The 27,019-nt window shown below is 60.6% G+C and overlaps 1 protein-coding gene across 1 annotated transcript in view; it reads right to left on the reverse strand.

The window, feature by feature from the left end:
- Positions 1 to 27,019, reverse strand: part of COL7A1 (collagen type VII alpha 1 chain) — a 93,857-nt gene that overhangs the window by 38,029 nt on the left and 28,809 nt on the right. The window contains exons 20-64 of the mRNA XM_034775625.1: positions 26,725 to 26,868; positions 26,493 to 26,618; positions 25,958 to 26,104; positions 25,341 to 25,469; positions 25,117 to 25,263; positions 24,584 to 24,703; positions 23,856 to 24,002; positions 23,251 to 23,387; positions 22,883 to 23,009; positions 22,362 to 22,505; positions 21,064 to 21,236; positions 20,026 to 20,055; positions 19,431 to 19,457; positions 19,195 to 19,239; positions 18,335 to 18,427; positions 17,361 to 17,432; positions 16,909 to 16,944; positions 16,775 to 16,828; positions 15,976 to 16,044; positions 14,969 to 15,082; positions 13,879 to 13,905; positions 13,492 to 13,545; positions 13,083 to 13,154; positions 12,685 to 12,744; positions 11,895 to 11,930; positions 11,115 to 11,159; positions 10,376 to 10,411; positions 9,774 to 9,818; positions 9,274 to 9,309; positions 7,976 to 8,011; positions 7,474 to 7,506; positions 6,306 to 6,377; positions 5,617 to 5,676; positions 5,012 to 5,047; positions 4,516 to 4,596; positions 3,903 to 3,938; positions 3,758 to 3,802; positions 3,093 to 3,164; positions 2,955 to 2,999; positions 2,054 to 2,080; positions 1,919 to 1,963; positions 1,453 to 1,533; positions 917 to 952; positions 740 to 775; positions 200 to 280 (exon numbers count right to left, since the gene is read on the reverse strand). Coding sequence (XP_034631516.1) covers positions 200 to 280; positions 740 to 775; positions 917 to 952; positions 1,453 to 1,533; positions 1,919 to 1,963; positions 2,054 to 2,080; positions 2,955 to 2,999; positions 3,093 to 3,164; positions 3,758 to 3,802; positions 3,903 to 3,938; positions 4,516 to 4,596; positions 5,012 to 5,047; positions 5,617 to 5,676; positions 6,306 to 6,377; positions 7,474 to 7,506; positions 7,976 to 8,011; positions 9,274 to 9,309; positions 9,774 to 9,818; positions 10,376 to 10,411; positions 11,115 to 11,159; positions 11,895 to 11,930; positions 12,685 to 12,744; positions 13,083 to 13,154; positions 13,492 to 13,545; positions 13,879 to 13,905; positions 14,969 to 15,082; positions 15,976 to 16,044; positions 16,775 to 16,828; positions 16,909 to 16,944; positions 17,361 to 17,432; positions 18,335 to 18,427; positions 19,195 to 19,239; positions 19,431 to 19,457; positions 20,026 to 20,055; positions 21,064 to 21,236; positions 22,362 to 22,505; positions 22,883 to 23,009; positions 23,251 to 23,387; positions 23,856 to 24,002; positions 24,584 to 24,703; positions 25,117 to 25,263; positions 25,341 to 25,469; positions 25,958 to 26,104; positions 26,493 to 26,618; positions 26,725 to 26,868 — 3,314 coding nt within the window. The remainder of the gene's footprint in view (positions 1 to 199; positions 281 to 739; positions 776 to 916; positions 953 to 1,452; positions 1,534 to 1,918; positions 1,964 to 2,053; positions 2,081 to 2,954; positions 3,000 to 3,092; positions 3,165 to 3,757; positions 3,803 to 3,902; positions 3,939 to 4,515; positions 4,597 to 5,011; positions 5,048 to 5,616; positions 5,677 to 6,305; positions 6,378 to 7,473; positions 7,507 to 7,975; positions 8,012 to 9,273; positions 9,310 to 9,773; positions 9,819 to 10,375; positions 10,412 to 11,114; positions 11,160 to 11,894; positions 11,931 to 12,684; positions 12,745 to 13,082; positions 13,155 to 13,491; positions 13,546 to 13,878; positions 13,906 to 14,968; positions 15,083 to 15,975; positions 16,045 to 16,774; positions 16,829 to 16,908; positions 16,945 to 17,360; positions 17,433 to 18,334; positions 18,428 to 19,194; positions 19,240 to 19,430; positions 19,458 to 20,025; positions 20,056 to 21,063; positions 21,237 to 22,361; positions 22,506 to 22,882; positions 23,010 to 23,250; positions 23,388 to 23,855; positions 24,003 to 24,583; positions 24,704 to 25,116; positions 25,264 to 25,340; positions 25,470 to 25,957; positions 26,105 to 26,492; positions 26,619 to 26,724; positions 26,869 to 27,019) is intronic.

The raw sequence follows: 27,019 nt of genomic DNA on the forward strand, positions 1-27,019 counted from the left end.
CACACCCTGCTGTCGGGTGGCGGCGCTATCAGGGGCAGGTCACGCTGCCGGGCGTATGTTACATGGCTAGCAGGGCCTGGCGATACACCGATACTCCGGTTAGTGGCTTTCCTTGCAAGGAGCACAGCCTCTCCTAGACCCCTCCAAGGGGCAGCCTCACGCAAGAGGGATGGGATTCCCCCAGCCAGGCCACACTTACCCTTTGCCCCGCAGGGCCCATTTGCCCAGGTTTGCCATCCAAGCCGTTCCGGCCATCCAGCCCCGGAGGGCCTCGGTCTCCCTGAAAAAGAACCAGACAGTGATGGCTTTGCACCAAGGCTCCCCGATTCCTACCTCCCCCCGAGAGTCCACCAGTGGGGCAGGCAGCCACATTAGCTGGGAGAACAGATGGTGCAGCACAGGATGCAGTGGAAGTAAGGACCTTCCTGCAACAGTGATGCAGGCCAGTCCTTCAGCACTCAGACTGAAGGCCCCCACCCTGCCCCACGCAGACGGGCATGCTGCACTCTGCACCCCTCACTTGGGACTGCAAGCACAGGCCAAGCAGCAGGAATGCATCCCTCCTCCCCCACGAACAAGGCAAAGAGGCCCTGCCGGCTGCATGTCCTGGTGAGAGTTCCACTTGTAGACATGGTACGATCCAATGGGGCCCCTCAAACACACCCCAGCTACACGCTCCTGCCCACCCCATGTTGGGCCCAGGCAGACTTGGCATGTTACATGAAAGTGAGGCTCTTACCTTGTCTCCTGATTGGCCTCGGTCTCCAGGGTCACCCTGTAGGGTAGGAAACAGAAGAGAACGGCTGGTCACAAGGTGAGGGGCAGAGCCAGCCAAAAGCTCCCCAGCACCTGGGTGGGGAGCAGTAAGTGCTGCATTCCTCCAAAGCAGCAGAGAGGAAAGGGAACAGGGACTCACCCGAGCTCCAGGGGGGCCTCTGGGACCTTCAATCCCCTGCAAGAGGAAGGAGATGGTTCTGCTCCAGGAGTGTCAGGAAGAAATGGCTGGGGCCCACTTTCCCCCATATACTCATCACCCTGCCCCTCACCACATGAATACCTGAGAGATGAACCAGTTCCCTGTGCAGGCTCTCCCCACATGTGCATGTTCCCCAGAGGTACCAGCCCCCAGCATGCTCCATTCTTATGTGCATCTATGCCCCAAACCCCGTGCAACAGACTCCCCAAGCCCTACAATACACCCCCCCCCATGCAGCCTCCCCAAACTCACTGCTCCCCTGGCAGGCACCTTCCACCCCCCGCAATATGGGCATCCCTTCCCTGCGAGACAGCGCCCTTATTATGCTCCCAGGAGCTACACCCAGCCCCCCAGCTCCCTCTGCCATGCCCCCCGTCCCTCCCTTAGAGCTCGGCTTGCAGAGGCTTTCAATCCAAGGGCATTTCAGTTCCAAGTGGCACCTCCTGAGACAGATACTCCCAGGCACTGGCACCTACCCTCTCTCCAAGCAGGCCAGGTACCCCAGCTTCGCCCTTCGCACCCTTCATCCCATCCTCTCCGGGGTCCCCTGGCGCCCCCTGAAATGGAAACAGCCAAATCAGAACAGATTAGACACGGGACCACAGATGTTCAGTGTTTTCAGGCAGGTGGACCAGCTGTGTCGCTCCCCTGGAACCAGATTGTCCTGTATCCTCCTCCAGGTGCACCCCCCAGAGCCAAGCCCAGGTGAGCCATGCCTCTGCCAGGCAGGGAGGGAGCGGTTCCACTCCAGGACAGTCTCTCTGCAGGGCAGGTGTGGTCCATACTGCAGAGTCCTGAGTGGTACCAGAACACGCAGAGCTCTAGGCTACAGCCCAGCCTCAGGCCTGGGGCCCTCAGCTGGGCTGTCCCACTCCTGCAGAGAGAGGGCAGCTCCACAGCTCCCATCCCACAACAGCCCCCAGGAGGTAGTAGCAGCGTTACCTTCTCGCCTTTCTCTCCAATTCCTCCTCCAGGTTCCAAATTGATCTGTGGGGCAGAGAGAGGGGTCACATGCTATGGGGCCCAGAGCACAAACCCAACACAACCAGGGCAGGGGCAAAGAAATGCTGAGCTTACAATTTGTCCTGGGGGTCCAGGCAGCCCCTGCAGAGAAGGAGAGAGAGCCCAGCATTAGTGGAGGCCTCCAGGACATCTGCACAGACACAGCCCAAGACACAGCAGCACCCGGGGAGCCGGGGGGAAGCCCTCTAAACAAGCTCTGCAGGGCTCCAAACCACCTTAGATATACCACTGAACAAGAGCTTCAGGGGCCCCCACCCGGCACAGAGCCCGAGCTCCACACCTTGCCCTGAGTCAAGAAGCTGCACTGGGGGGTTCCATGGCCAGGGCAGCTGCTCAGGGATGGCCACTGGTGCAAGCTTCTCCACGCTGCCCCCTTGCCCTGATCTGGCCCATCTCTGGGGACCAGCTAGCCTTTGGGTACTCTGCTGAGATTGCCAACTAGAGACTGGGCAAGACATCAGGCTTAGCACATTGGCTTAGCTGCCAGCACTGCTAGCCTGGGCTGGCTCCAAACCAGAGACGTGGAAGGGAAAGATCATCAAACGCAGCTGCCGTCGCCTGAGCTTGGGATATTTGTGCAGGGCCTGGGCGAGCATGAGGGAGGACACATGCAGGCCCGGGCAGCACCACATGGGCCAGGGCAAATCAGCAAGTGTACAAGTAAGCCTGTGTCTCTGTGGGGTGAGTGTGCAACAGGAGCAGGGGTGTGTGCACAGAGCGTGCAATGGACACCCTGAGCCTGCAATGGCTCTTCTCAGAGGATTTCCATTGTGCATGGGTCATGGTGGTGCCCCGTGCCCTGTCTGCAGCTTTCTAGGTGTGACACTGGGGGCCCCAGCCTCACTCTACTGCAGTGCCCCAAGGAGAAGGGTCCCTATGGGGGTGGAGCACCCCAACCTGGTTGGGCACTAAACGCTTCATTCCAAGCGTGGCTGAAGGGGGTGCAGCTACTCACCGGTTCCCCGCGGTCGCCCTTGGCCCCTGGTACTCCAGGACTGCCCTGCAAGGAGAGAAGGGGCACAGTGAGGGGAGGGGAGAGTCAGGGAGCTGGCTGCTGGGGAAGGAGGGGGTGGGCTGCAAGTCGGGAACTTACATTTCTGCCATCCTCACCAGAGTCTCCCTGGTCACCCTTCTCCCCGGGGAGGCCACGGTTTCCTGGTAGGCCCTGGTGGAGAGACAGCAGGTGAGGCAGCGGGTCCACAGCACCATGGTGACCCCCAAGCTGGAGTGAGAGGCTGGGGAGCCCAGACCCAAGGAACAGGGCTGGGGAGGAGCACGGGCACTCAGGTCCAAGCAGTTATGGAGCAGGGGCCAGGCAGAAGCCCCTCCAAGAGGCCCATGGGACACGCAGCGATGGTGCTGCTACTGCCCCTACAGAAGCTGGAATTCACCAGGCTCCCCAAGAGTGGAGGGTACCCAGCTGCCAGGTTGGGGAAAAGGGACAGTCGCCTTTCCAAACCCCACTGTAACCTCATTCTCCCAGGCTCCACCTTCTGGAGCGCACCCCAGCCAGTATCTCGGCTGCTGTCTCGCCCCCAGGCAGCACACAGGGCTCAGCTGGGCCCATTCTGCAGCTCCCCACTCACATGAGCTCAGGGGAGCGTGACAGCACGGAGTCCCATGGGGGACAGCACTTTGTCCATCCCCATGTCCCCATTTGGTCCCAGCAACTCCGGCCCCCTGTGCATCCCACATGCAGCCCTCCCATGATCTCCTCTCCCCCCCCCCGCCACTCCACGGCATACACCCCTCACTTACCCGGGGGCCCCGGTCGCCAGGTTTTCCAGGCTGGCCCGACTCTCCCTGAGAGGGAAAGAGAGGGAAGTAAGAGAATGGTGGGAAAAGCCAAGTGTGGTCAAGCGGGGGAGGGGCATTGCCACAAAGCAACAGAGTGATCACTTACTGGGGTCCCCTCGTCACCCTTCTCACCACGTTCACCCTGCAGCACACACAAGAGAAAAAAAAAAAAGAGTCACCAGTAATCTTTCCTGACCAACAAAACATAGAGCCACCCATTCACTGCACCCTGTGTGCAAACTTAGCACCCTAAATACCTCCATATCCACAAGTCCCCCATCTCCCTGGAACATACCTCCACTCCACACAGCCCCCACCATCACCCTGAACACTCCTCCACTCGACACACCCCCAGGAACACTCCTCCACTCCACACAGCTTCCTCTCCAGGCATATGTCTCCACATAACCCCACCCCCACCAGCCCCTCAAACGAACCTCCACTGGATACACCTCCACTCCACACAGCCCCCTCAAATACCTCTTGGATCCCCTGTTAAAAATAGCCTGTTGATGTTGTCATGACAATCTGGCACAGGGTCTCCATGGAAACTCCAGGATGTTGTATAATCATTGTGGCCAGAAACAGGCTCTCCACCAGCAGGAACTGTCTGAGGCAACAGTCAGAACTGTAGGCCCAAGAGCCCCATCTGCCTGTTCATGGGCACCTTGGCATGCACCCAGGTCATGCCCTCCTCATCCAGAGCACCTCTACATTACCTCCTTCCCTCGCAGGCCCATCGGCCCCGGAGCTCCTGGTCTCCCCAGCTCCCCCTTCTCACCGGGTTCCCCTGGGTCACCCTAGACAAGAGAAAAATCATAGCAGAGAGAGGAGAGGCTGGGTCAATGTACAGCCAGTTGGTTACAACCCAGCGCCCACCTAAGAGAGATCCAATCCACAGACCCATGTGAACAGTATAAAACAAGAGGAGCACCCCCACACACAGCCCACAGCAACCGGTGAGGCCCCCCCCACACAAACAGTGAATACGTAGAGGCACCTTCCCTCCCCCTCACAGAACACAGCACCCACACGTGCAGGGTAGGGAGAGCCCCCCCTCCCCCAAACAGAGCATCCATGCAAATGGCACAAGAAGAAAGGAACCCCTCCCCCCACAGGACAGCACTTGCAGAGAGGAGCCCAGTGCACACACACAACCCAGCCCCCAGGGCAGCCAGGCAGAGGAGCCCTCCCCACACCCCACGGAGCCATTACCTTTGGGCCACTCTTGCCAGTGAGGCCGACAATCCCCTGAAAGAGAGAGGCTGTTATTGCAGGAAGCCAGGTCACCAGAGTCTGTGCCGCCCCCACTGGACGTGGTCTCAGGGGAGGCTGCAGGACATGGAGCAGCACTTGCGGGGCCTTGGGGACTGCTCGTGGGCCTTCCCATAGGCCAGGGCAATAGGAGTGGCCCCAGGGCCTCTCCAGCCAGATGCCTGATAGAGCCTTTCTTGCACATGGGTGGTGGGGGTGCAAGTCCCCAAATCCTTCCCCCACCCCAAGTGCAGGTGAGCCAGGGCCCCCCACGCGTGCATAGATGGGCTCCCACTTGTGCTCACACCAGCTGCTTTTGGCTCTCTGGCCCTTTACCCACCACTAGGAGGGAGAGAGGGGCACAGCCCCAGGCTGATCGATGCCATCCTGGCCCAAAGGGCAGAGACTGAGCAACTCCCTCCTCAGAGAGAGCTCAGAGTCAGACATAATCCCAGGGACAGACACGAGTGGGAGCACGGCCCCATGGCCCTGATGGCACCTGGCCTGGGATGCAGGGCACAGCCAGCTGGGGGATGCCAGCCACAAGGCAGGCAGGCAAGCCTCACCCTGTCACCCTGTTCTCCCTTGGGGCCAGGAGGGCCAGCGACACTGAATCCAGGGGGGCCCTGCAACAAAAAGAAAAGCAGGTCAGAGCAAGGTGGGCAGGACAAGCCCTTTCCAGGCTCCTCACCTGGCCAAACTGTGGTCCTCACTGCCTCCCCCTAGCGACATTACACCCAGAGAAGATGGTGGAGCCTGGCCTGCCCTCGGGGAGGGATGGATTCCAACTCCCAGGGCAGGAGGCTACACAGGTGTCTCGGGGAGCCCCAAGCACAGGCCCAGATTTCAGACTCACTCCTGAAGCGCCCCTAAAGGCACGGTGCACTGAGGAGCCACCTCGGGGATGCAGCACCGGAGGCAGAGACCCTCTTTCCTACCCAGCTACGAGAGCTGTACGCCCCTGTCCTAGAGCGATCACCTTCTCCAGCACCAAGAGCTACTCCGGTCTCCACTCCCAGCAACATCCCTGCCTGTCCTGAGCAGGCTGCTGGCTGTGGGACTTGGGCTCCTGCCCACTAAGCGGGGAGCTGAGCCCCAAACTCACTTCAGCGAGCTGGCCCTGGGCCCGGGTCTCAGAGGGGACAGGAGAGATGGCTTTATCCCCTGGGCCCCCGCTGAGCTGCCTGCCTCTGCTAGAGCTCCTGGCTGTGCTGGGCACTGGAGTGATGCCTCTGACGGCCCAAATGATACTCACGCGGTCTCCTTTATCTCCTGTGTCTCCCCTGGAACCCGGGGCCCCCTCTGCTCCTGCAGGGCCTCTGTCACCCTGGAATGGAGGAAACAGCACCATCAGCCACACTGAGCTGATCCCCTCTGGCCCCCAACACTGGCCCTCCCCCCACAGGTGAGACAGAGCCGCTCACTTGCTTCCCAAGGCAACGGGGGCAGGCTGGGCTCAGGATAGGATGACACTGAAAGGAGCTGGCTGGACTGACCACAGGTGACATGGAGCCGGGAGTGGCGGGGGGTGGAAGGAATGTGCCTGGGATGCTGGTGCGAGCAGCGCCAAAGCTGCCTCTGTGCAGGTGACGTTTCCACGCTGCCCCCAGCGAAGCCAACGCCCCCCTGTTCCCAAGCATGGGGACTCCAGCCTGCTTGGCCTCAGCTTTCATTACAAGAAATATGTTTCCAGCAGAGAGCCTTCCAGTTAGGAGCTGAGCATAGCCACTGCAGCGATGGCTGCCTGCGTCTGCAGAGAGCCTGATGCGATGACCCAGTGGGGTGAGCGCCCCTGCCGATCCGACTGGAGCAGCAACTCTCAAGCCCAATGACCTCACGTGAGCGTTAACTCTAACTCTTTCACTGCTGCTGATTTGAACAGACAGAAGGGGACGGGAGTAGGAGTGACACCCTCGGGTCCTGAGAGTTGCTGCAGGAAAGGCAAGGCAGTGGGAAGAAGAGAGACACAGAACAGAGTGGCTGAAGGAGGGGAACACAGGGCAGGAATATGGCGGCCTAAAGGAGGTGTGTTCTCTCACCCAGGGCGAACCGCAGCAATAAGTCACTGAGCAGATAACGGACCAACCCTAAGCTACTACACAGAGACTGGCCTCACCCCTCAACCTCTGGGGGCATCTCCTGGACGCTGTGGGAGTGTCCCATCCTAACCAGAAACCCTGGCCCATGGAGCAGAATCAACATGTAGTTGAGTTCGCCAGCCCTGCTGGATAACTGCCCCCTTCCTGGGTCACATCAGCCATCACTACGCCGCAGGCCCAAGCCCCATGGCTGCACTCTGCCCTGCCCCAACACACAGTGCCAGCTGGGAGTGCAACTTACAAACTGTACATTTGCAAAAGAACTAAGAGAGGCCCCTCCCACGCCAGCGCCCCACTTCTGGGGACAGGATCATTTTCAGTTACCTTCTCTCCTTTGATCCCGGAGACGCTGGAAGCCTGGAGGAGAAACACAAGGAGAGAAACTGCTGAAATCTGTGCACTGCTCCCTGCTGGCAAGGCCACCTGGAGAGAGCTCTGCATGACCTTCATGGGAATTGCTACCTCTCACAGCCACCAGGGAGAGCACTTCTCCTTGGCCGGGTATCCACAGTAGCAGCCTTCTTCCCATCCCTGACTGAGGTCAGCACTCAGGAGAAGAGTGAAGGGGTACAGAGGAAGAACCCCAACTGCTGGGGGTGCAGTAAGACCCCATAGGCAACGCCCCACTCCTGCAGTGAATTATCTCTGCACCGACCTTCCCCCCAGCACCAACGCTAGGGGCCACTGTCCCAGCAGAACATGGTCCCGTGGTGCCTCTCCCTGCCCCTTTGAGGGTCAGTTCCCACCCTGGGTGCTGAGAGCCCAGTAACACCCTTCCCGGCCCTCGAGAATGCAGCTCCTGCCTGGCAGAGAGGCGGCCACTTACCGGCTTTCCAGGTTCCCCAGGAGCACCTTGATCCCCCTAAGGGAGAGAATGACAAAGGCCAGGGGTCAGCACCCCGCCCAGGGGGCAGAGCCTTCCCGAGGGGCAGCAGCCCACCCTGCCCGGGGAGCGTGAGGAAGCCACCAGAGAGCCCCACGTGCCGAGGGTCTCAGGACTAGTTCGATTTCCTTTGAAAGCCACGGCCCTTCAGCTTATCTGCCAGTGTGGCTCACTCCCGCTGGTGGTAAGCACGCCAGCCCTCTGCACCTGGCTGAGCGCTGCAGGCCAAGGTCCCCATCGGACAGCAAGGGACCCAGCTGCCATTCCTTGGGCATTACTTATCGACAAGGAGATTCCTGAGGGGCTTGGTGCCAGACCGGAAGATTGCGTTATTGATCTCGCTATTCCCCCACACCACAGACTTTAAACACACAGATCCAAAGAGCGCAAGGATTCCCCTTCCCCTGCAGCGCTCGGAACCCAAGCCCAGGGGCACTGGGGATAGTGCCAGAGACCCAGACAGTGACTCGGCCAGCAGAATGCTACTGCCCCAGCTGAGTGACAGAGCATCAGTGGTCCCATTCTCTGTACCCAGTGAGCACAGATGGCACAAATCACAAAGGGAGGACACCTGCTTTCTGCCCTACCAGCCCCCCCGGCTGGAGATGACAGGCTGGCATTGATGTGATAAGCCAAGCGGACTGCACACGGTACCACCTCCCTCTGCAGGGCAATCCCAGCACAGGGGAGACACCTCCTCTCTAGAAAGAGCCACCTGGGGAATTTTATTTCTTCTAAGAGCTTCTCCAAGATCCAACAGCCCTGCCCACAAGTCTCACCTATCAAGGGGGATTCCCAGCACTTCTCTCCCCAGAGACCTAGAGCCCTGCCCTTCCTACCTGGACTCCTCCTCCACTCCTCACTTAGTCTCCAGGCACCCACCAAATGTCAGTGATGAATGCAAAGGGGCAGCAGTGTGTCAGCTGACCCCTTGTCTGTTGCATTAAGGACAGTCTGAGTATTTTCTGCACTTAGGCCCAGGGTTCCTGGCCCCTGAGGCCCAGACCTGTGGGAGGGACATTGACGAAGGCAACACTAGGGGTGCGCCGGCCCAGAGAAGACACGCGGAGGAAGAGAACTCTCCATGTTAGGAGCAATGTTGGGGACAATCAGTGCAGCTCAGGGGCGGGCACTGTCATCTCTCACTTCATGGATGCCCCACAAATGCTCTGCTCAGCCCAAGAGCTGGCTGAGGGCCCCAGCAAACAGGACGGACACAGGCCATACCGAAGGGTCCCTACCTTTTCCCCTCGGGGGCCGGACGGTCCTGGCAATCCCTGTTCCAGAGATTAGAGAGACAAGAGAAGTCCATGAGAGAACTGGCGGTACATTCGTTTATCCATGCAGGGAATACCAGCTGCCCCAGAGACTCACACCCCAAGCCAGAGCCAGACTGCCCAAGAACCATGGATGGAGACTCCAGCCCAATATGTGCTGGGGCCCATTGCTTAGAAGCTGGAGGGAGGATCCCCACCTGCCAAACTCTCCCACTGACTCAGAGTACTAAGCCAAGGTCTAGGCAGGGCACTTACAGGAGGTTCCAATAGTCATGTCCCTTCCATGCATCCCCTGGGCCTGTCAAGCTCAGCGGAGGGGTAGGGGAGAAAAAACACGGTGCCAGATCAGCAGGGGGCGCCGCAGCAGACACATCTCAGCACAGGAGCATTCCTGCCCAAGCTGTGCAACAGTGTGGGGCTGGCACTGCCCGTTCCACCTGGGCTAGACACACTCCCACACTCACCTCTCTGCCTGCTGGGCCCAGGCGGCCTGGAGCTCCCAGCTCCCCCTGAAACAGGAGAGAAGGCGTGAGCGGAAGCAGGACAGGATCTGTGCACACTTGGCATTTAGAAGTGAGGAAGGACCATCACACCCCCACAGCCCAGCAGGAGCCAACCTCCACCCAGAGCACACCCTTTGCTCAGCCTCCCCACTTCACCCAGTTCTCTGCTCCTCCCCCAACCATTCCCCGGCTGGGATCACACAGCACTGCTTGATCTAAGCCTCTGGCCAGCGCTCCTGCTCTCCTGAGCTGCAGGACGAGGGTGGGTTTGGGGGAAGGGGACCCTTTCGGTTGTGCAGAAGCTCCCGGCGTCATGAGGGAAGCACAGAGAGCAGGTGCACTGACCTGCTGCATTGGCACAATGGAAGAGCCACTCTCCGCAACCAGCTGCTGTCCCTCATGTGCTGATCAGGGCCACAGAGGGGGCCACAAGGCTGAACAGAATGAGCCAGGGCCAGGGACGGGACTGACCCAGCTTCCCTGGCAACAGCTGTCCTGCCTACTACCCACCCCCAGCAATCGCAGGCCCTTGGCTGGGAAAGGTTAACCCAGAGTGAACCTACCTTCTTCCCTTCCGGCCCAGGGGGTCCGCGATCGCCCTGCAGAGGAAATGGAAAGAGAAAGGGAATTTCAACCGGGCTCATACTCGCCGGGGCCCCTCAGATAACCCTGCCCCCTGCAGCCGCTCCCTAGCAGCCAACAGGCAGCCTCTTTGGAGGCCCAGACAAAACAGACTCGGGCAGAGCATCCATCTTCTATACAGAGTCTCCTGCAGGGGTTCCAAGCTACACAGCCATAGCACGGAGCATGGTCATGCCCATCCGGGGGCCCAGAAATCCACATCCAGTTTGTCCATGTCTCTAACACACCTGCAGACTGTGAGCCAGTCTGTCACTGGGGAGACTGCCGGCAGACAGGGATGGTCACAGGGAAATCCCAGCCTCTCCCCTGTTCAAGGCTCCCGTTTTCTCCATCACTTCTGGGGCAGAGCTTTGCTTTGGGGCAGCAGTAACAGGCGGGGGGTGGAAAGTCCCAGGGGTGTAAACTGCAGACCCCTGTTCCCTGTGCAAAGGGCGTACCCTCGGGAGGTGGGAGCAGCAGCCAACCGCACTCAGCCTCAGATCAGCAGCCCTGAGTGTGGTGCCTGCTCCAATAGTGACAGGTCACCTGCTTGGTCCCAAACTCTCCTCTTGGTTGGACGGGATGTCGTGACTCAACAGCCCTGTCCCAAAGGCAGAGGTGAGCCAGTGCCCGATACTCCCGGTCCCCACAGCATAACCCTGTGCTCCAGCAAACTCTCACCTTCTCCCCTGCTTCTCCGAGTTCTCCCGGCTGCCCGCGGTCTCCCTGTCACAAAAGAGACAAGTGCATCAGTGCTGGAGGGCACAGGACCATGCCCAGGGATAGGACCTAACTGGGAGGAGCCCCTGGGGCAACAGCGGAGGCCTTCGGCCCATTTCATCCTGCAGAGTTTCCAAGAGGCAGGCACCACTGGGCGAGTGGCCAGCAGATGCCTCCAGGGGGGATCCCATGAGCAGAGTGGACTGTAGCAACTCCCCATCCACGTGGCCCTGCCTTCGCACCCCGGCACAGGAACACAGAACAGGCTCGTGGCTCCCGCTGACTTTCCCCACTTGAGGCTGCAGTGCTGTTTCAGACTGTCCCTTGGCCATCACAGGCAGAAAGTTTCTGGCCAGGAGCCCACGCACCAAAGAGCAGGGCGTGGGGGCGGTGCCCCATCACACCCAGCTTCCCCAGAGAGAGTCCAGTGGGGAAAGGCTCAGACAGGCGTCCCTGTCACAGGGCAGTGACCCAGTACAGCGGGCAGGCCACCTGCGTAATAACAATTCACACTCAGCACCTCCTTCTGGGGATCTCAAGGCACGTTATCCCCACAGCTCCAGGGACACAGACCGCCTCCCCCCATTTACAGATGAGGAAACAGATGCAGAAGGGAGGAGAAGGGGCCATCCCAAGGTCCCAGAGCACAGGACTGGCAGAACTGGGTACACCACCCACGAATCCCAACTCCCTGTCTCCACCTGGAACAGCCTGCCAGCAGGGAGGTCTCCCAAGACCCACCTTGCTTCCTTGTTCACCTGGAGGTCCTCTCGGGCCCTAGGAAAGCAAAGCAAGAACATTACATCTCTCCACCAGGGAGTCCCTGGCAAAGCCTGCTGAGGTGTGTTTTCAGGGAAGCCTGGACCTATCTCCCCGCTTGATCAGAGCGAGGCGTGAGCTGGGGTGTCCAGGGGGCAGCCCGGTGGGTCAGTGGCTGAGGAGGTTGGAATCCAGGACCCACTCCTGCAGGCTCAGCCTCCGACTTCCTCAGGATACCTGTGAACACAGGGCTATTTCTTGCCCCTGTGCAGGCCTCATTGCCCGCAGTCTGAGCCAGGGCGTGAGCAGCCCCCCAGGACTGCGCCTGCTCTGTGCAGACCCCAGTTGGAAGGCTGCTTTACCAGAGCGGAGAGTGGGGAGGCTCCTGGCTGAGGTGGCTTTTAGGACTGCCATCCAGCTGCCCCAAGAGCAGCCAGCCAAGTACATGAGCTCCTCCACCCCTGGGGCAGGGCTTGCCAAGCTGCCATCCAGCTGGGGAGAGGCAGGGCTGGCTCTAGGGAGACCGCCAGCAGAGCGCTGGCCCAGTGGGTCTCATGCAGCCTCTGACCCAGAGGCTCTCTCCTGCCCTGCTTGGGGCATGGACTCACGGGTCTAATTGGCCTTTCCCAGCTCTGACCACAGAGCCCTAGAACGGTTCGCTGTTCCCCACTCAGGGGGCCTACTGTTCAAGGCTCCACAGGCCTGCAGGGTGCTCCATGCCAGCTGGGTTCATTCCACCAGGGCATGGCTTACCTCCTCTTATGGGACTCACCCGATCTCCTGGGTCCCCTTGACGACCTGGCGGCCCTGGAAAACCTTCTTCCCCATCACCCTGGGGACAAAGAGCAAAGGAAGTGCCCCGAAAAGACAGAGGCAACATATCTCAGGGAACTCGAGGGGACAGGAGCCAGCGAGGACGGCTCTTTGAGCCCCTGCTCCTCCAGGTTAGCAGGGTGGGATCCAGGGAAACGAGGCCACTACAAGCCACAGCAAAGCCTCCTACCATGTGTGCATTGCCCCGGTCATGGCATGAAGTGCCTTTGTGCAGAAGGGAGACCAGAGCACAATCCCACAGTGGACTGGGGGGGCGAGGGACGGCAGCAGATCCTGCACTACCACAACTTGGGCTTTCCTGCGGCCCCTGCCTCTCACCACAGCCCCTCCTCTTACCTTGTCTCCTTTCTGTCCTGGGGGCCCAGCAGGTCCCCGGGGCCCAGGGGAACCAGGATCGCCAGGCAAGCCCTGAGGAACAAGAGAGAAAGAAAGAGCTGAGACCAACCTGAGCAGCACAGAGACCAGCCCTGAGTGACATGGGGGCAGCGGCCTCCTCAGCCCAGCCATGGAGTTGATGGGAAGCCAGCCTCAGTGCAAGGTTAATACTGCCCACATCTAGCAAGGGGAATTTCCCTTTCTATGGAGCCTTATTCTGCCCCTTCCCTAACTCAGACCCCCCTCATCCCAGTCCTCCTCACCCAACTTCCCCCCCACACACACCCTCCCAACAGAGTCACCTTCCCCCCATCCCCACCTGCCATGCATCTCCACTCCTGGCCCTGGTATGGCAGGGGGAGGTACTCACCGGGATGCCTGGCTCTCCTCCGGGAGATACCCCATCAATCAGCCCGGGGGGGCCCTAGGGAGACAATCACAGGGAGCTCAGATATCACGTCACACTCCTCCTACCCCTCTCGCCCGGCTATGCCCTGACGGCCCCACGAGCTCGCTCTGCACCCAAACACAGCCCAACCACCCAGGGGAGTGTGTCTTGGCTCAGCCCTGTGGCTAACTGGCTGCAGCTTCCACAGGTCAGCTCCACAATGCAGGGAGCAGAGCCCACTCCTGTCCTGTCACAGCATTGCGGGACCCCACCCGTTGGCGTGAAGGGGCAAGTGCAGCTGAGCGTCACAGCCTGTCAGCCTCTCCCAGGCCAGAGCGCAGCACGCAGGGGAAGAGGCAGGTCACTTACCCGCTCCCCTCGCTCGCCTTTCGCCCCCTGCAAGAAGAAATACACAGGGTTAAAGGGAGGGCTCCCTGCACCTGGCATCCTAGCGCCCCCTGGGCAGCCCTGGGCACGCAATGCTCAGTGGGTTTGATGCACTCACAGCCCAAGGCACCTGGCGGGGAAACCACAAGCAACGATACAGCTCAGCATGATGCCCACCCACCAGAAGTAACTGACTCGTGTGCGCACACCTGGCCAGGGGCCACGTGTGCACGGGTGAGAGATCCACGGGAACACACAGTGAGCACACATGGGGGGGGATGATGCACATACAGCAGGAGGCAGCAGAATCAGGGGGCTAATGGGGGCTAATTTCCATTGTTGGGGTTGATCTGTTTCCACCCCTGTAGCCAGGGAAGGTGCGAGATGGAGCAGCCTGGGGAGAGGGAACGCCTGGAGGCGGGGGCTGGAGCCGAGCTGGGCAGAGCCACATCGTTTAGGGGACAGAGAAGGGCTGTTTCCCTTCCAGGACAGGACCCCCTAGCAGTTGCATAAGAGCAGCAGCCAGGAAGGGGAGGAAGAAGCCAGGCGGGTGGCTGCTCTGGGCGCCCGGGGCAGAGGAGCAGGGATTCGGTGCCAGCGCAGCTGCCCTAACCGTACCGCTTCCTCAGCCTGCGGTGTGCCTCCGACGCCCAGCTGAGGGCCTGCCCACCACCTTTCCCCAGCCCCGCTGCTGCCCGAGCCCCAGGCACTGCCTGAGCTTCCTCTGCAGCCCAGGCTCCTGAGTGCACACCCCAACCCGAAACCTCAGCCCCCCCAGGCCAGGCGAGATTCCCACAGGCAGGGCCTGGCTGTGTGGAAGGTGCTGGGGCAGGCTGCTGTATGCACGGGGTGGGGGGGGAGCTGCATGCCCAGGGAGGCAAGGCATGGCAGGGCCTGTGTGCATGGAAGGAGCTGTGGAGGGGTTGCACGGGGGCTGCCGGGCAGATGCACGGTGTTGTGGAGGAGGCTGTTTGCTTGCATGCACAGGGGAGGGGGCTCGATGTGTCTCTTCATCTAGCTGCCCGGGACAGGGCCTCTGAACAGCTCCTCCCAAGCGGGAGGGGGAACGCACCTTGACAAACTCTCCGGCAGGTCCTGATGGCCCTGGAGGTCCAATGGGCCCAGGAGGTCCTGGATCACCGACCGCTCCTCTAGGCCCAGGGTTCCCAGGGATGCCAGGATTTCCCTAGAGAATCAGAGAGGCTCCATCAGTGCTCTGTCCTAGGGAGCAAGTGCACCACGGACTAAGGACCCTGGATTTTGGGATGAGCCCCTGCAGCCAGCCATGCAGGTCTGCAGCGCAGCCATCAAACCCAAGTGTTGTCCAGCCAGTGCTCATATGCTGCCCATACTGCCCAGCATGTCTGTGTGCAGGGTCTGCTATAGCCTGGCACAGCTTCGCCCTAGAGGCAGGGCCTTCAGTCTCTGTGGAACAGGGTTATGGCAGGAGGCCTCCTCACTCCATGTGCTGGCAGCCCCAGAGTTGGTGGCCCAGCAGCAAGGAGTCTAAGAACCTCAGTGCGAGGCCTAGAGGGTGACAGACCAAGGCAGGGCTGCTGGGAGGGCTGGATCCCTGCTCATCTGGCACTGGGCAAGCCTGCGAGTCCCTCAAGCCTCCAGCCACAGGGCAGGGACAGCACTGAGAAGCACAGGCGTAGTATAACTTCTATATCTGAGGGGCAGCTCCAGTCAGGCTAACGGGGCTGCATGTGCGGGGGCAAATTCTGTGCCTGCCTGAGGCTTGCACTTCGGGGGGGGCAATGCCCCACCACCCTCCCAAACTACGCCCGTGTTGAGGAGGCCTGAGAGGGCAGGGTCCATAGAATAAGAGCTGAGCACAGATCTATTCAGAGCAGAAGTGCCCTGGGGACACCAATCCTCGTGCAATCGGAGATTCATCGGAACGCTCTCGGTGCCACTGAACGGATGCCAGAGGTTCACACCATGGGGTGGAGAGATACAAAGCCGCCGCCCCCCCGCAGTCTCACTGGGGACGCCAGGGCCCTGGGCTACAGGACCTCTCCTTTCATTCCTGTACCCCAATGACCGCACAGTCCAAACCTGCTTTCTACTACGTACCGGACTCCCAGGCTCCCCTTTCCGGCCAGGCAGCCTCCCTCCTCCGTTCACAATCACTCCTGGATCTCCCTACACAAAACAGAAGGCCAAACCTCAGCACACCAGCCCAGCCCCATACACAAGTGCCTCAGCTTCTCTGGGAGAAGACATGGCAGCTGTACCAGCAACATTGCACCACAGTTCAGGACAGACAGCGAAGAAGGAATCGGGGAAGGCTGCACAGAGTTACCAGAGTTGGACTCTGGCCAGGACATGGGGGTGAACGTGGAGGTGACTCTTGGGCAATGGGCCAGGGGACCGTTAGTGATCACAAGTGGCCAGGAACTCAGTTTTATGACTTATCCAGCAGCACAGCATCCCTGGCACCAGGAGACGGCCCCGAGATCAAAGGAGAGCAATCCCTACTGAGTTGTTCACAGCACTCCAGAGCCAATGGAGTCTCCACTCCAAGCATTGAGCTGGTTCCACCCTGCTCAGCTTGGGAGTGCTGCTGTGACCCCAGTATGAAGTGTGTGTAATTTACAGGGAGGTGTCTAACTGGATCTAAGGTGGAGGGCCTCCCTCTTGCCAACGCCAGAACCTGCTAGGGCTGCGGGACACAGTACTTGGAGGGATCAGGGGTTACATAAGGTGGGAGGGGCCTGTGGACCCCCCCCAACGGCTGGGTGCCGGCAGAGGCTGCTGCAGACAGAACTCGCTTGCTCTTTCCGAGTGGAGCCTTTGGGATTGCCCTGCTTGGTGGGAAATCCAAGATGGCGGCCACGTTAGGTGGCACTGGACGGGATGCACTTCTACCTACCGGCTCGCCTTTCTCTCCCCGCTGCCCGGGAGGCCCCACTGGGCCCTGCTCCCCCTGGAAGGCAAAGGCAACAGTGAGCAGGGGTGCTCCAGAGCAGGGAGCAAGGCTAAAGGGGAAGCGGGAGCTCTACCTACCGGGAGACCTCGGAGGCCGGGAATGCCTTGTCTACCCTGAAAAAAAAAAAAAAAAAAAAAAAAAAAATCAAACACCAAGATGAGGAGTGTCCTCCGGCCAAGGGAGCAGGAGACTGAAGCCGCGAGATCAGGTATGCACGTGGCCAGGCATGGAGCAGGACGCAGACACAGAAGCAATAGAGCAGGGTAATCACTACAGTCCATGGCACTGAAGTTACAGTCACCACAGGCAGGAGGTAGGGCCTGGAAGGGGATCGACACAGGAGATGACGGGGCAATGCAGGTCTCAGAGACCCATTTAATCTGGACTTCTACAGCCCTCGTTATATGGGATGAAGTCAAGTAATAGCCAGTGCTGCAAAGCATCATGGGAAGGGGGATACAAATCACCCGGGGAGCAAAGAACAATGGTAAATATGGCCCAAGAGGAGGAATTAGGAGGAACTACTTACCGGCTGGCCAGGAGAGCCAGAGTTGCCAGGGCGACCAGGGCTTCCTGGGATCCCATCCGCTCCTGGGTATCCCTGGGAACGGAGAAGGGAATAAACCAGCAGGTCCTGGCTCTGCTCTGGTCACTGCCCCCACCATTCCCAGGCAGGTTCACGCCCCAGAGTGAAAAGCCATTTACATTCAAAGCCATCCCAGAGTGTTGAGCCATGCTGGGGCAGCCACGGGGGCTACATTTGGGACAGGGCATCTCTGCTTAGAGGGTCCCATCAGCTGGGATTTGGCCAAAGCTCTTACTGCAGAACCCCATTTGGACTTGCTTTTAGCTCCCCAAGCGATTCCATGGGGATAGAATCTCTCCTGGGTCCCAGTGCCAGAGAAACCCCAGAAGAAAGGGGGTTGTGAAAGTTAGTTGCATCCCCAGCACCGCCAATGGCCCTGGTACCTCTGACCCACAGCCTGTCCATGCCCCTGGCACCCAGTATCACCAATGGCCCCCGTACCTCTTACCCAGCCTGTCCATGCCCCTGGCACCCAGCACCGCCAATGGCCCCAGTACCTCTGATCCAGCCTGTCCATGCCCCTGGCACCCAGCACCATCACTGGCCCCAATACCTCTGACCCAGCCTGTCCGTGCCCCTGGTACTCAGCACCGCCAATGGCCCCGGTACCTTTTACCCAGTGTTGTCTGTGCCCTGGTACCCAGCACTGCCAGTGGGCCTAGTGCCTTGTACTCGGTGCTGTCCATGCCCCTCGTGCCCAGCACTGCCAATGGGCTTCAAGGGCATGCGTGCCACCAATAGGGACACCAAGAGGCTCCATAGTGGACATGGGCCTGGGGGATGCACCCAGAGGGACCCCAGGGCACCGGCTCGGAAGGAGATCAGAGTTGAACAAAGTGGATGTTCTGCCCCTACAATGCAGCCATCCAGCCCTGGCCCCTCCCGCACGGCACAGGGTGTGAAGGGCACTCACTCACTCTTTCCCCCTTCTGGCCTGGCCGCTCGATGATCTCGCCTGGGGCACCCCGTGGCCCCATTGGTCCTGGGGGGCCCGGAAGCCCATTGAGCCCCTAGAAAGGAGAGGAGAGAAAACAGCCATGGAGAAATGACACGGGGTTATTCCGTGGGGATGCACCCCCAGTGGTAAGGGCAAGTTCGGGGCCTTGGGATGCTGTAATGATGCTGGATCTGGTGGGACCCAACTGAGAGTATTAATTTAGGACAAACTGCTTAAAGCAGGGCAGTTACAGGCCAAGGCTAGGGTTTCTATGCAAACCAAACCTTGTCTTAGACACCTTATTTGATCTCCTTTATACCAGATTGGGTGCCACTACAGCACCTTGGTTGCAACAATGATCTATATGGTCCCAGATTATATTAATAACGTCACAGAGGCCCCTCTGTGCCCATCACCCTGCAGCACCTCCTTCTCCTGCTCTCTGCGCCTCTCCAAAGAAGAGGCAGGACGATTAGCTGTCACAAGAAGCTTTCCTAGGCCAGGCCAGTGAGGGCCCCCGAGGAGCTCAGCGCAGCAGGAGGCCCAGGGAGGGGTCCCTTGATCTCCCCCTGCCTGCTTACTGGGGATTTGTAATAAGGCCCCCTAAAAGCCCCCGCGCTCCTCCTCACACGAGCCCTCACTGCGCAGAGGCTCTGGGGCTGTCAGCGGCATCACCCCTCAGCGGAGCTCCCCAGTCTCAGCCCATTTCCAGGCATGCCTTGTGCCTTGGCGAGGCCCTGACACTAACACGGGGTCTGCACCCGACCCACACTGAGTGCAGGGAGAGCTCGGCACCACAACCCCACAACCCAAGGGCCCACACACAGAGGGGGGTGTTACCGGGTCTCCAGGGGGGCCAGGCTGCCCCACGCGTCCTTTCTGCCCCTGCACAGAGAGACAAAGACAGGAATTAATGGCCGTTCCTGCCCGCAGGACGCAGGCTGATCAGCAGTCAGAGCGTCTAAGTCCATCAGCTAAGCCACTAAACCAAAGCGGCTTCGCAGGCCCTGGGAGGGGAGCAGACCCTCCCCCGCCCTGCACCCCGGCACCCCTCCAGCAAATCCTGTAATACTCACAGTCTGGCCGGGCTCCCCCTTCTCACCCTGCAGCAAAACAGCAAAGAGGCCAGTTAGGGGGCAGCGCAGCAACAGGCGGAAGAGCCACCCGTGGGCATCTCCACCTCCTGCACCTAGGCCCAGCCATGCCCCAGGGCAGCTCAAACAGTGATGGGGCGGGCCAGGCTGCACCAGGAGTCAGTGCAGAGCTGGCAGGGAAAAGCCATCACCCAACCCGCCTCTCCCCACCTTCCTGGCCCGGGCCCTCGTGCTCTCACACCCACCACCGTGGCAGATACACCTGGGGGTGGAGCGCCCTCACCTCCCAAGGGTACCTCGATATCTCTGACTCCCCACTTTACCAGAGCCTGGAGTCCTCTCGCCCACCCCCTCTCCAGTACGCTGCCCCAACCCAACCAGGCCTTTCACACAGCCCAGCCCTTCCACGCTGCCTCCCCTCCCACTGCACTGATCCCCCACAATAACTCCATGCTGGCCCATCCCCCCCAGCTCCAGGAGGGGTCCGGCTATCTGCAGTCGCTCTCCTGCAGCCCCATCTAGGGCCGGCTTCCTCGTGGGAGGAAGCTGCAGAGGTGCTGACTGGCGTGGGACTCACCTTGGGACACTGAACTGTGCAGGGCTCCAGCTGAGGGGGAAAAGTTCTGTATTAAAAAGAGTGCCCTGGGCAGCCACGTCAGCTCGACCCCGTGCCAAGCCCCTGGGGCAGGGAGCAGCACCCCCCACCTGCAGGGGGACATTATACACGTGGGCCACAGAGATGCTGCATGGGCAGGGGGAAGGGAGAGCTGCCCCCAGCCCCACGGCTTCAGTCACCTGCAGCTTCCTATCCCCCCACCCAACAGCAGCTCCAACCTGGCTCTGGGATAGCTCCCAGGCCTGCAGTTGGGGTCAGCCCCGGGGCCAGGGTTGCCAACTGTCTAATCACACAAACCCAAACACCCTTGCCCTGCCCCTTCCCTAAGGCCCCGCCCCTTCTCTGAGGCCATATCCCCCTCATTCCATTCCCCCTCCCTCCATCGTTTGCTCTCCCACACTCACTTTCACCGGGCTGGGGCTGGGCTGCGGTGCGGGAGTTGGTACGGGCTGTGGGCTCCGGAGTGGACTCAGAGATGGGGCACGGGTTTGGAGTGTGGGAGGGGGCTCAAGCTGCAGGCTCTGGGAGGGCGTTTGGATGCAGGAGGGGGCTCAGGGCTGGGGCAGGGGGTTGGGGTGCAGGAGGGGTGCAGGCTAGGGCTGGGTGGTACTTACCTCAGGCAGCTCCCAGTTGGCGGCGCAGTGGGGCTAAGGCAGGCTCTCTGCCTGCCCCGCTGGCATGTCCCTGCGGCCCCTGGGTGGGTGGGCAGGGGGCTCCGCATGCTGCCATTGTCTGCAGGCACCGCCCCTGCAGCTCCCATTGGCCGCAGTTCTCAGCTGCTGCGGAGTCAATGCTTGGGGCAGGGGCAGCACGTGGAGGTCCTGCCTTAGTCCTGCTGTGCCACCAGACTTTTAGCGGCCTAAAATCTCCCAGTTTGGCTTCAGTAGCCTCCAGGAGCTAGAGACCAATTCTGGGAGACTCCTGGCAAAACCAGGAGGGTTGGCAATTCTACCGGGGCAGAAGGCAGCTTCCCCCTGGCAGGCCACTCCCCCCTCTTACCCTGTCCGTGACAGTCATCCTGCAGAGGGTGCTGGCGAGCCTGTCCTCCAGCTCTGACAGACCGGCCCTCGAATCCTTGGCATAGAAAACATGGCGTGGGTCTTCATTGGTGACAATGCGGCGCAGCTGCTCACGATCTGCCCCGTCCATGCCCACCGCCAGCACCTGGATCCCTGCACAGAGCAGCAGACAGGAGCCTCAGGGGGGCCAGCCTGGCACTAACCCCCCTGGACCCACTGCTCAGGGGAGTGAAGGGAAAGGGGTTAGAGGCTCTGGCACTACTGCCCTGAGCAGGGGTTTTGACCAACCCAGCAGTAAAGGGGAGAGGGAGAAGGTGCCCCCACAATCCCCTTCCTTCCTGCTACTTCCCACCCCTCCCCCACACACCCCTCCTTTCCCACCATTGTCCACGCCTTCCCTACCCTCCTGCCCTCTTCCTCCTTCCTCAGCCCCCCAACTATTGCCTGATGTGACAAAGTGGGAACATTTTGTAATACTTGTATGAGTCTGGTTGGTGCCTCGGTTTCCCCCATATGATGAATTGTTACCTAGTGGGTGGAAAAGGACTGTTTGCTCTCGGGGCAGGCTCGGGACAGGCCTAGCTGTCTGGGACTTATGCCCTATATCAATGGAGCATCGGAGAAGACAATGGCAAATCCAATTGCTCAGACATTGGCACTTAGCACTCAATGACCCAGAGGGAGGCTGAACAGCGTTTCCCCAGGGCGAGAACAAAAGGACTGGAAAAGGGTGAGGTGGGGGGATCAGAGCTAGCTACTGGAAGGAGTCTGGGCTCTCACCTGGAGTCTGATGGAGAAGATCAGACGGAGGGAGACAGACAGCTTGAACCAAGGGGTCACAACAGCTTGGCTGGGCTCTACTAACCAGAATGGTCTGTGCTTTAACCTTCAGTTCTCTAGACTACCCTAAGGCCTTCCTACGCCCTGCTCCAGTTAGCGAATTAACCTGACTGTGGAAGTGTCACTGCAAACGCTCAGCGAGGTGCATTGTTCCCCCCCCCCCCCCAAGAGCGGGCAAGTCTCCCTCGGGGTCTGTCTCAGCTGGACTTGCTGAACAGTGTGAAACAGGAAAGCTGCAGGTACTGAGGACCAGTCAAAGGAGGTGGTGAAGCCGAGTGGTTTACCCTGGAGAAAGCACGAGACCCGGAGGGGGACTGGCATGCTGAAGGGGTTCCAAAGCTGGGGGTGTAGCACCGATCATGTGGGTCTGCAACACCCATCCCACCCTCTCCACCTGGCTCAAACGCCAGATCCCAGCTCCAGGGATCCAGCTCTCACCTGCTGCCTTGATCTCCCTGGCCGGCCCAATGGCATCGTCACCAGAGGGGCTGTCTGCCAGCACTACCAGCACCCCTGGCACACCAGGCCGGCGCCCTGCACTGGGGCTCAGCATGTAGGTCCTGGCAAAGTTGATGGCAGCTCCTGCCAAGAGAAAGGGTATCACTACAAAGCAGGTTTGATGCCACCCCCATCTCACCCCCCATAGGGCCCCGCCACCTCCGTCCCCTCCCCCATGACCACTCACCCCACTCAAGGTTAACTCTAGAGCGGGACCTTAGCCAACTGGGAAGGTGTTCCCATGGCCTGGGGGTGCAGAGTCCAACCCGCCACTGCACAGGACTCTCAGAGTACAGGACCACCTCCCTTCCTGCCCCTCCCCCATTCTGTGTTCTGTCCTTATCCCCTGGCACCATGGCATCTAAGAAGCACAGCATCCAAAGCTGGCATCACTCCCACCTCATAGCAGGCACTGTGGGGCACCCTGGGGGAGCCCAGGCTGCAGGCACAGTGCCCCTTACCCAGGGCATTGCCGCTGGGCTCCTCGTAGCGCATGGTGCGGATCCGCTCCAGGACAGCGCCCAGGTCACTGGAGTGATTCAGTAGGACCCATGGGATGCTGCGGTAGCTGTAGATCACTAGGCCCACCTGGGGAAGAAGGCAAGAGGTCAGCCAGGCTACTGAGCTCACAGCCATGATGCGGTCCCAGGACGGGGTGGGACCAGCCCAAGGGCAGGGGAAGGGGAGACACAAAATGGCCCGAGGCAGCCCCCAGGGCAGGTAGAGGAACAAGGGGTACGTGTGCAGGGTGCACGTTCCTCCCCCTCACCCCCCGCATCAGTGAGGAGAACCAGAGCCCAGCCTCCAGGCCAGCCCAGCCCCCCAGTACCTGGGAGGCATCGGGGCCCAGCTGGCCCAGCGCTGAGACGGTGTTGGAGAGCAGGGCACGGATGGTCTCGGCGCTGTAGGCACTGTCCCGCGTGCCATGAACTAGGAAGATGATGTCACCGCGAGCGTCCCTGCAAACTGCACAGGAGAAGATGATGAGGGAGCCCCTGAGGGGTGGTGGGACAGGAAGAAAAGCCCCGCCCAATTTAGCTCCTGGGGGTGGGCCTGACAAAGGAGCTGCTCCCAGCACCTCTGCTCTGGAGGGCCACTCCCCTGTGTGCAGGCCAGGCTCCCACCCGCTGCCCCGCAGCTCAGGATCAGGGGCAGCTGGTGCTGGAGAAGCCTCCACTGCCATCAAACAGACCCAGCCAGGGCAGTGGCAGACGAACTTCCCCACACTGTGCCCCTACCAAGCGGTAGCAGAGAGGTCAGGCTCCAGGTGAGCTGCCAGCTGACTAGCGAGAGCCCCTGTCCCAGCAGCAACTAGGCTGAGCCCCAAACGTCTAAGTGCCCCAATGGGGCAAGGCCCCACAGCCCAGTCCCCACCCCTCCCACATCCAAAAAGGAGCCGGACTGGCCCTGGGAGCCATCCAGGCTGTCCCTTACCTGTGCGGTCGGTGACGGTGGACTCCGCGCCCCTGGCGCTCCCAAACAGCGGCCGGATGGTGAAGAGGTATCTGTGCCCCAGCCGCAGCCCCGACACCTGGTGGGAAGTTGCTGACCCAGGCAGTGTACTCTGCGTCTCGCCTCCCTCTAACCCGAACAGGGACAAGAGACCTCAGCATAGACAGGGTCCGAGGGAGGTGGGCCCTGCTACCCCTCCCTTCTTCCCCCTACCTCTCTGCCCAGTGCTTTCTCCCTTTGAAGGGGTATTTGAACATGGGATGGTCAAGAATCCCACAGCAACGGAAACAGAGACCCTCTTTCCAGATCCCCAGACTGAGCTCAGCTCCACCCCATCCACCCTGCCCCAGAACGACCCCCCGGCAGGTCCCCATTCCCAGCAGTGACCTGGCCTGTCTGGAGCAGGCTGCCAGCTGGGGGAGTTGGGCTCCTGCCCATTAAGGGGGGGCTGAGCCCCAATCTCACTTCAGTGAGCTAGCCCCGAGCCTGGGTTTCCTCTAGGACTTTGCACAGCCTTAGCCAGGACTTCTGCAGAGCCGGTTCTGGGCAAGCGAGGGGGTCCCAGAGCTGGGAGCTAGCTGTGGCCCAGCATGGAAGCGGGGTTCCTATCTCTTCAGGCAGCCATGGGGCACAGCTCCATGCAGGCACTAGGGGTCTCTGCTGTAGCACAAAAGCTCCAGAGGCAGCCGTGCTGGAAAGCTATTCATTACCTCTGGGCAGCTTCCAGGTTAGGAGGTAGCCGGTGGCTCTGGGAGCCGGAGTCCAGGCCAAGGTCACAGAATTGTCTCGGGTCTCCGTCACCCGGAAATTGGTGACTCGGCCCAGCGGTGCTGGAAGGGCAGGAAAGAATAGGGTGTAGAGTGCGCCTCCCACTCCAGCCCAAGGGCCTGGTGCCACCCCAACCCTCACCAACAGATGGTGGGGGCGCAGGGAGCAAACTCCGCCCACCAGGCAAGGGAGAAGGGGTCGGGGAAGCACAGTTCTGCATTTCGCCACAGGGTGGCCCCCTGGCTCCAGACATGGCTCAGCCAGACAGGGTCTCTAGGGAGCAGAACTGGGTTCCCCTTAAGAGAGCCGGCTTCTAAGCCTGCTAGGTTGGCTCAGACTCCAGAGAGGGCAAAACCTGTCCCATCCCGCTCCCTGATGACATGCCAGCGAACAGCCATGGTCGGAGGTTTACTTCCAGGTCCTCAGACCCTGGGCTGGGAATGACAGAGCCGGCCTGCAAGAGGGTCACTCGTACCAGTGTTGGCAGCGATGCCCACTGTCTCGCTCTCCTGGCTGCCCACCAGGCTGGTGATCCAGATCTCGTAGCGCTCTCCCACCTCCAGGCCTTCGATGTCGTAGGAGTTGACGTTGGGGGCAAGCAGCTGGCTCCTCTCCGGCCCCCCTGTCCCAGGGGAGAGACGGGTTAAATGGGGCAGGGCGTGACAGGAGAGATGTGAGGGAGGAGGGGAAGGAGCTCACCATCTGCTGGCCTCCAGCGCAGGCGGTATCCGGTGCTGCCCGGCGCCGGGCTCCAGGTGAGGCGAATGCGCTGGTCCGAGGAGTCAATCACCCGCAGGTTCCCCACAGGCTGGGGGGCCACCTCTGCCGCTGGGGATCAGCAACACAGAGGGATGGGGTCAGGGGAGGAGAGTCCTTGCTGCAGCTTCCAGGCTGGGTGCGCAGAGAGGCTCCCCACTGGGAGTCCTGGCCCACATGGGCAGGCTGGGGAGCACTGTGCTGGGTTCCTCAGCTTCCTGTCAGGGTTCAGAGAGGTCCTGGCGGGGCCGGAGCTGTGCCACGAGGCCTGGGAAGAGCTCTCTGGGCTGCGTGGGTGACTGTTGCCGGGGCAGACTTGCTACTAATTCCCTGGCACAGGCATCGCCACCTCCAGCTCCTACTGGCACTGCCCACCAGCTCAGGCCACAGATCTTAGAGCAAGGAGCAGATGGGAGTTCCAGTTCCCTGCACACACCCCACTGGGAGGGCACTACCCAGGCCCAAGGCACCCTGGACAATGGCAGTCACCAACTCCACCCACAGCCCAGTCTAGGCCCAGCAGGGATGCAGGCCTCCCATGGCCAGGCATCAGCACCTACGTGTGGTGACAATGATGGAGACAGGGTCACCCTCGCGGTTGCCAATCAGTGCTGTGACCTTCACGGTGTAGCTGACTCCACCCTCCAGGTTGAGAATGTCAAAGGAGCTGGTGTCACCAGAAACCATCTTGCTCGACTCGGAGCCCCCTGCAAAGGAACAGAGGGTTAACATGGTGCCCGGAAGGGGCAGAGCTGGCAGAGATGCCAGCCTCGTTCCTGGTGCCCGGAGCGGGGGAGGAGGAGGGAGGCAGAGCCAGGCCCTCCACTAGCTGGTGATGGTGAGTGATCCCGTCTCATCAGGGGATGGAGAGATTCATCTCATAATGCCCAGTTCCAAGGTTTGTGCCAGTCAGATAATGGCAGAGAGGAGACTCCAGGGCTGGAGGCAAAGGCCCTCTGTCCTTCAAGCGCAAGAGGAGTGGAGTGATGGGATCTGCAGGCCAGGGCAACCATGGGCAAAGCCAGAACAGAGATGGGCAGAGATTTGGGGACGTGGGCACCATAGGCAGTGTGTTGGCCTGGCTGGGTACATTACCGTCTCGCCGGCTCCACACCACCTTGTAGGCTGTCGCCCCAGGCACTCCAACCCAGGTGACCCGGACAACGTTGCTCCTGGACGAGAGGACCTTGAGGCTGGAGACTGTCCCCACCTGCTCCGGAGCTGTGACAGAGGGCAGACAGGACGCCTGGGTTACTAAGAGATCAGTATCGCACAGCGCCACAAGGGGCAGGGAGGAGCTGCACTCTGGGGCCAGGCGAGGCCTCACCTGTTCTAGCCGTGATGGTGATGGGGCTGCCTTCCCTGCTGCCAACCAGGGCCGAGACCCCAATAACATAGATGGCCCCGGCCTGCAGCTCCTCAATGCTGAAGGAGGTCCTGTCGGCTGGCAGGACCCGGGAGATCGCCTGGCCTGGGGAAGAGAAGCACAAGCTACAGGGGTTGGATTTCATAGGCAGGGCAGGTCTGGGAGGGCGGGGGCAGGCTAAGCTGCTGCGGGAGGGACACCCCAGGCCAAGATGCTGTGACAACCAGGGAGGACCACGGCCAGCATGTCATGGCCG

The sequence above is a fragment of the Trachemys scripta genome, chromosome 7, assembly GCF_013100865.1.
Source record: "Trachemys scripta elegans isolate TJP31775 chromosome 7, CAS_Tse_1.0, whole genome shotgun sequence".
Lineage (NCBI taxonomy): Eukaryota > Metazoa > Chordata > Testudines > Emydidae > Trachemys > Trachemys scripta.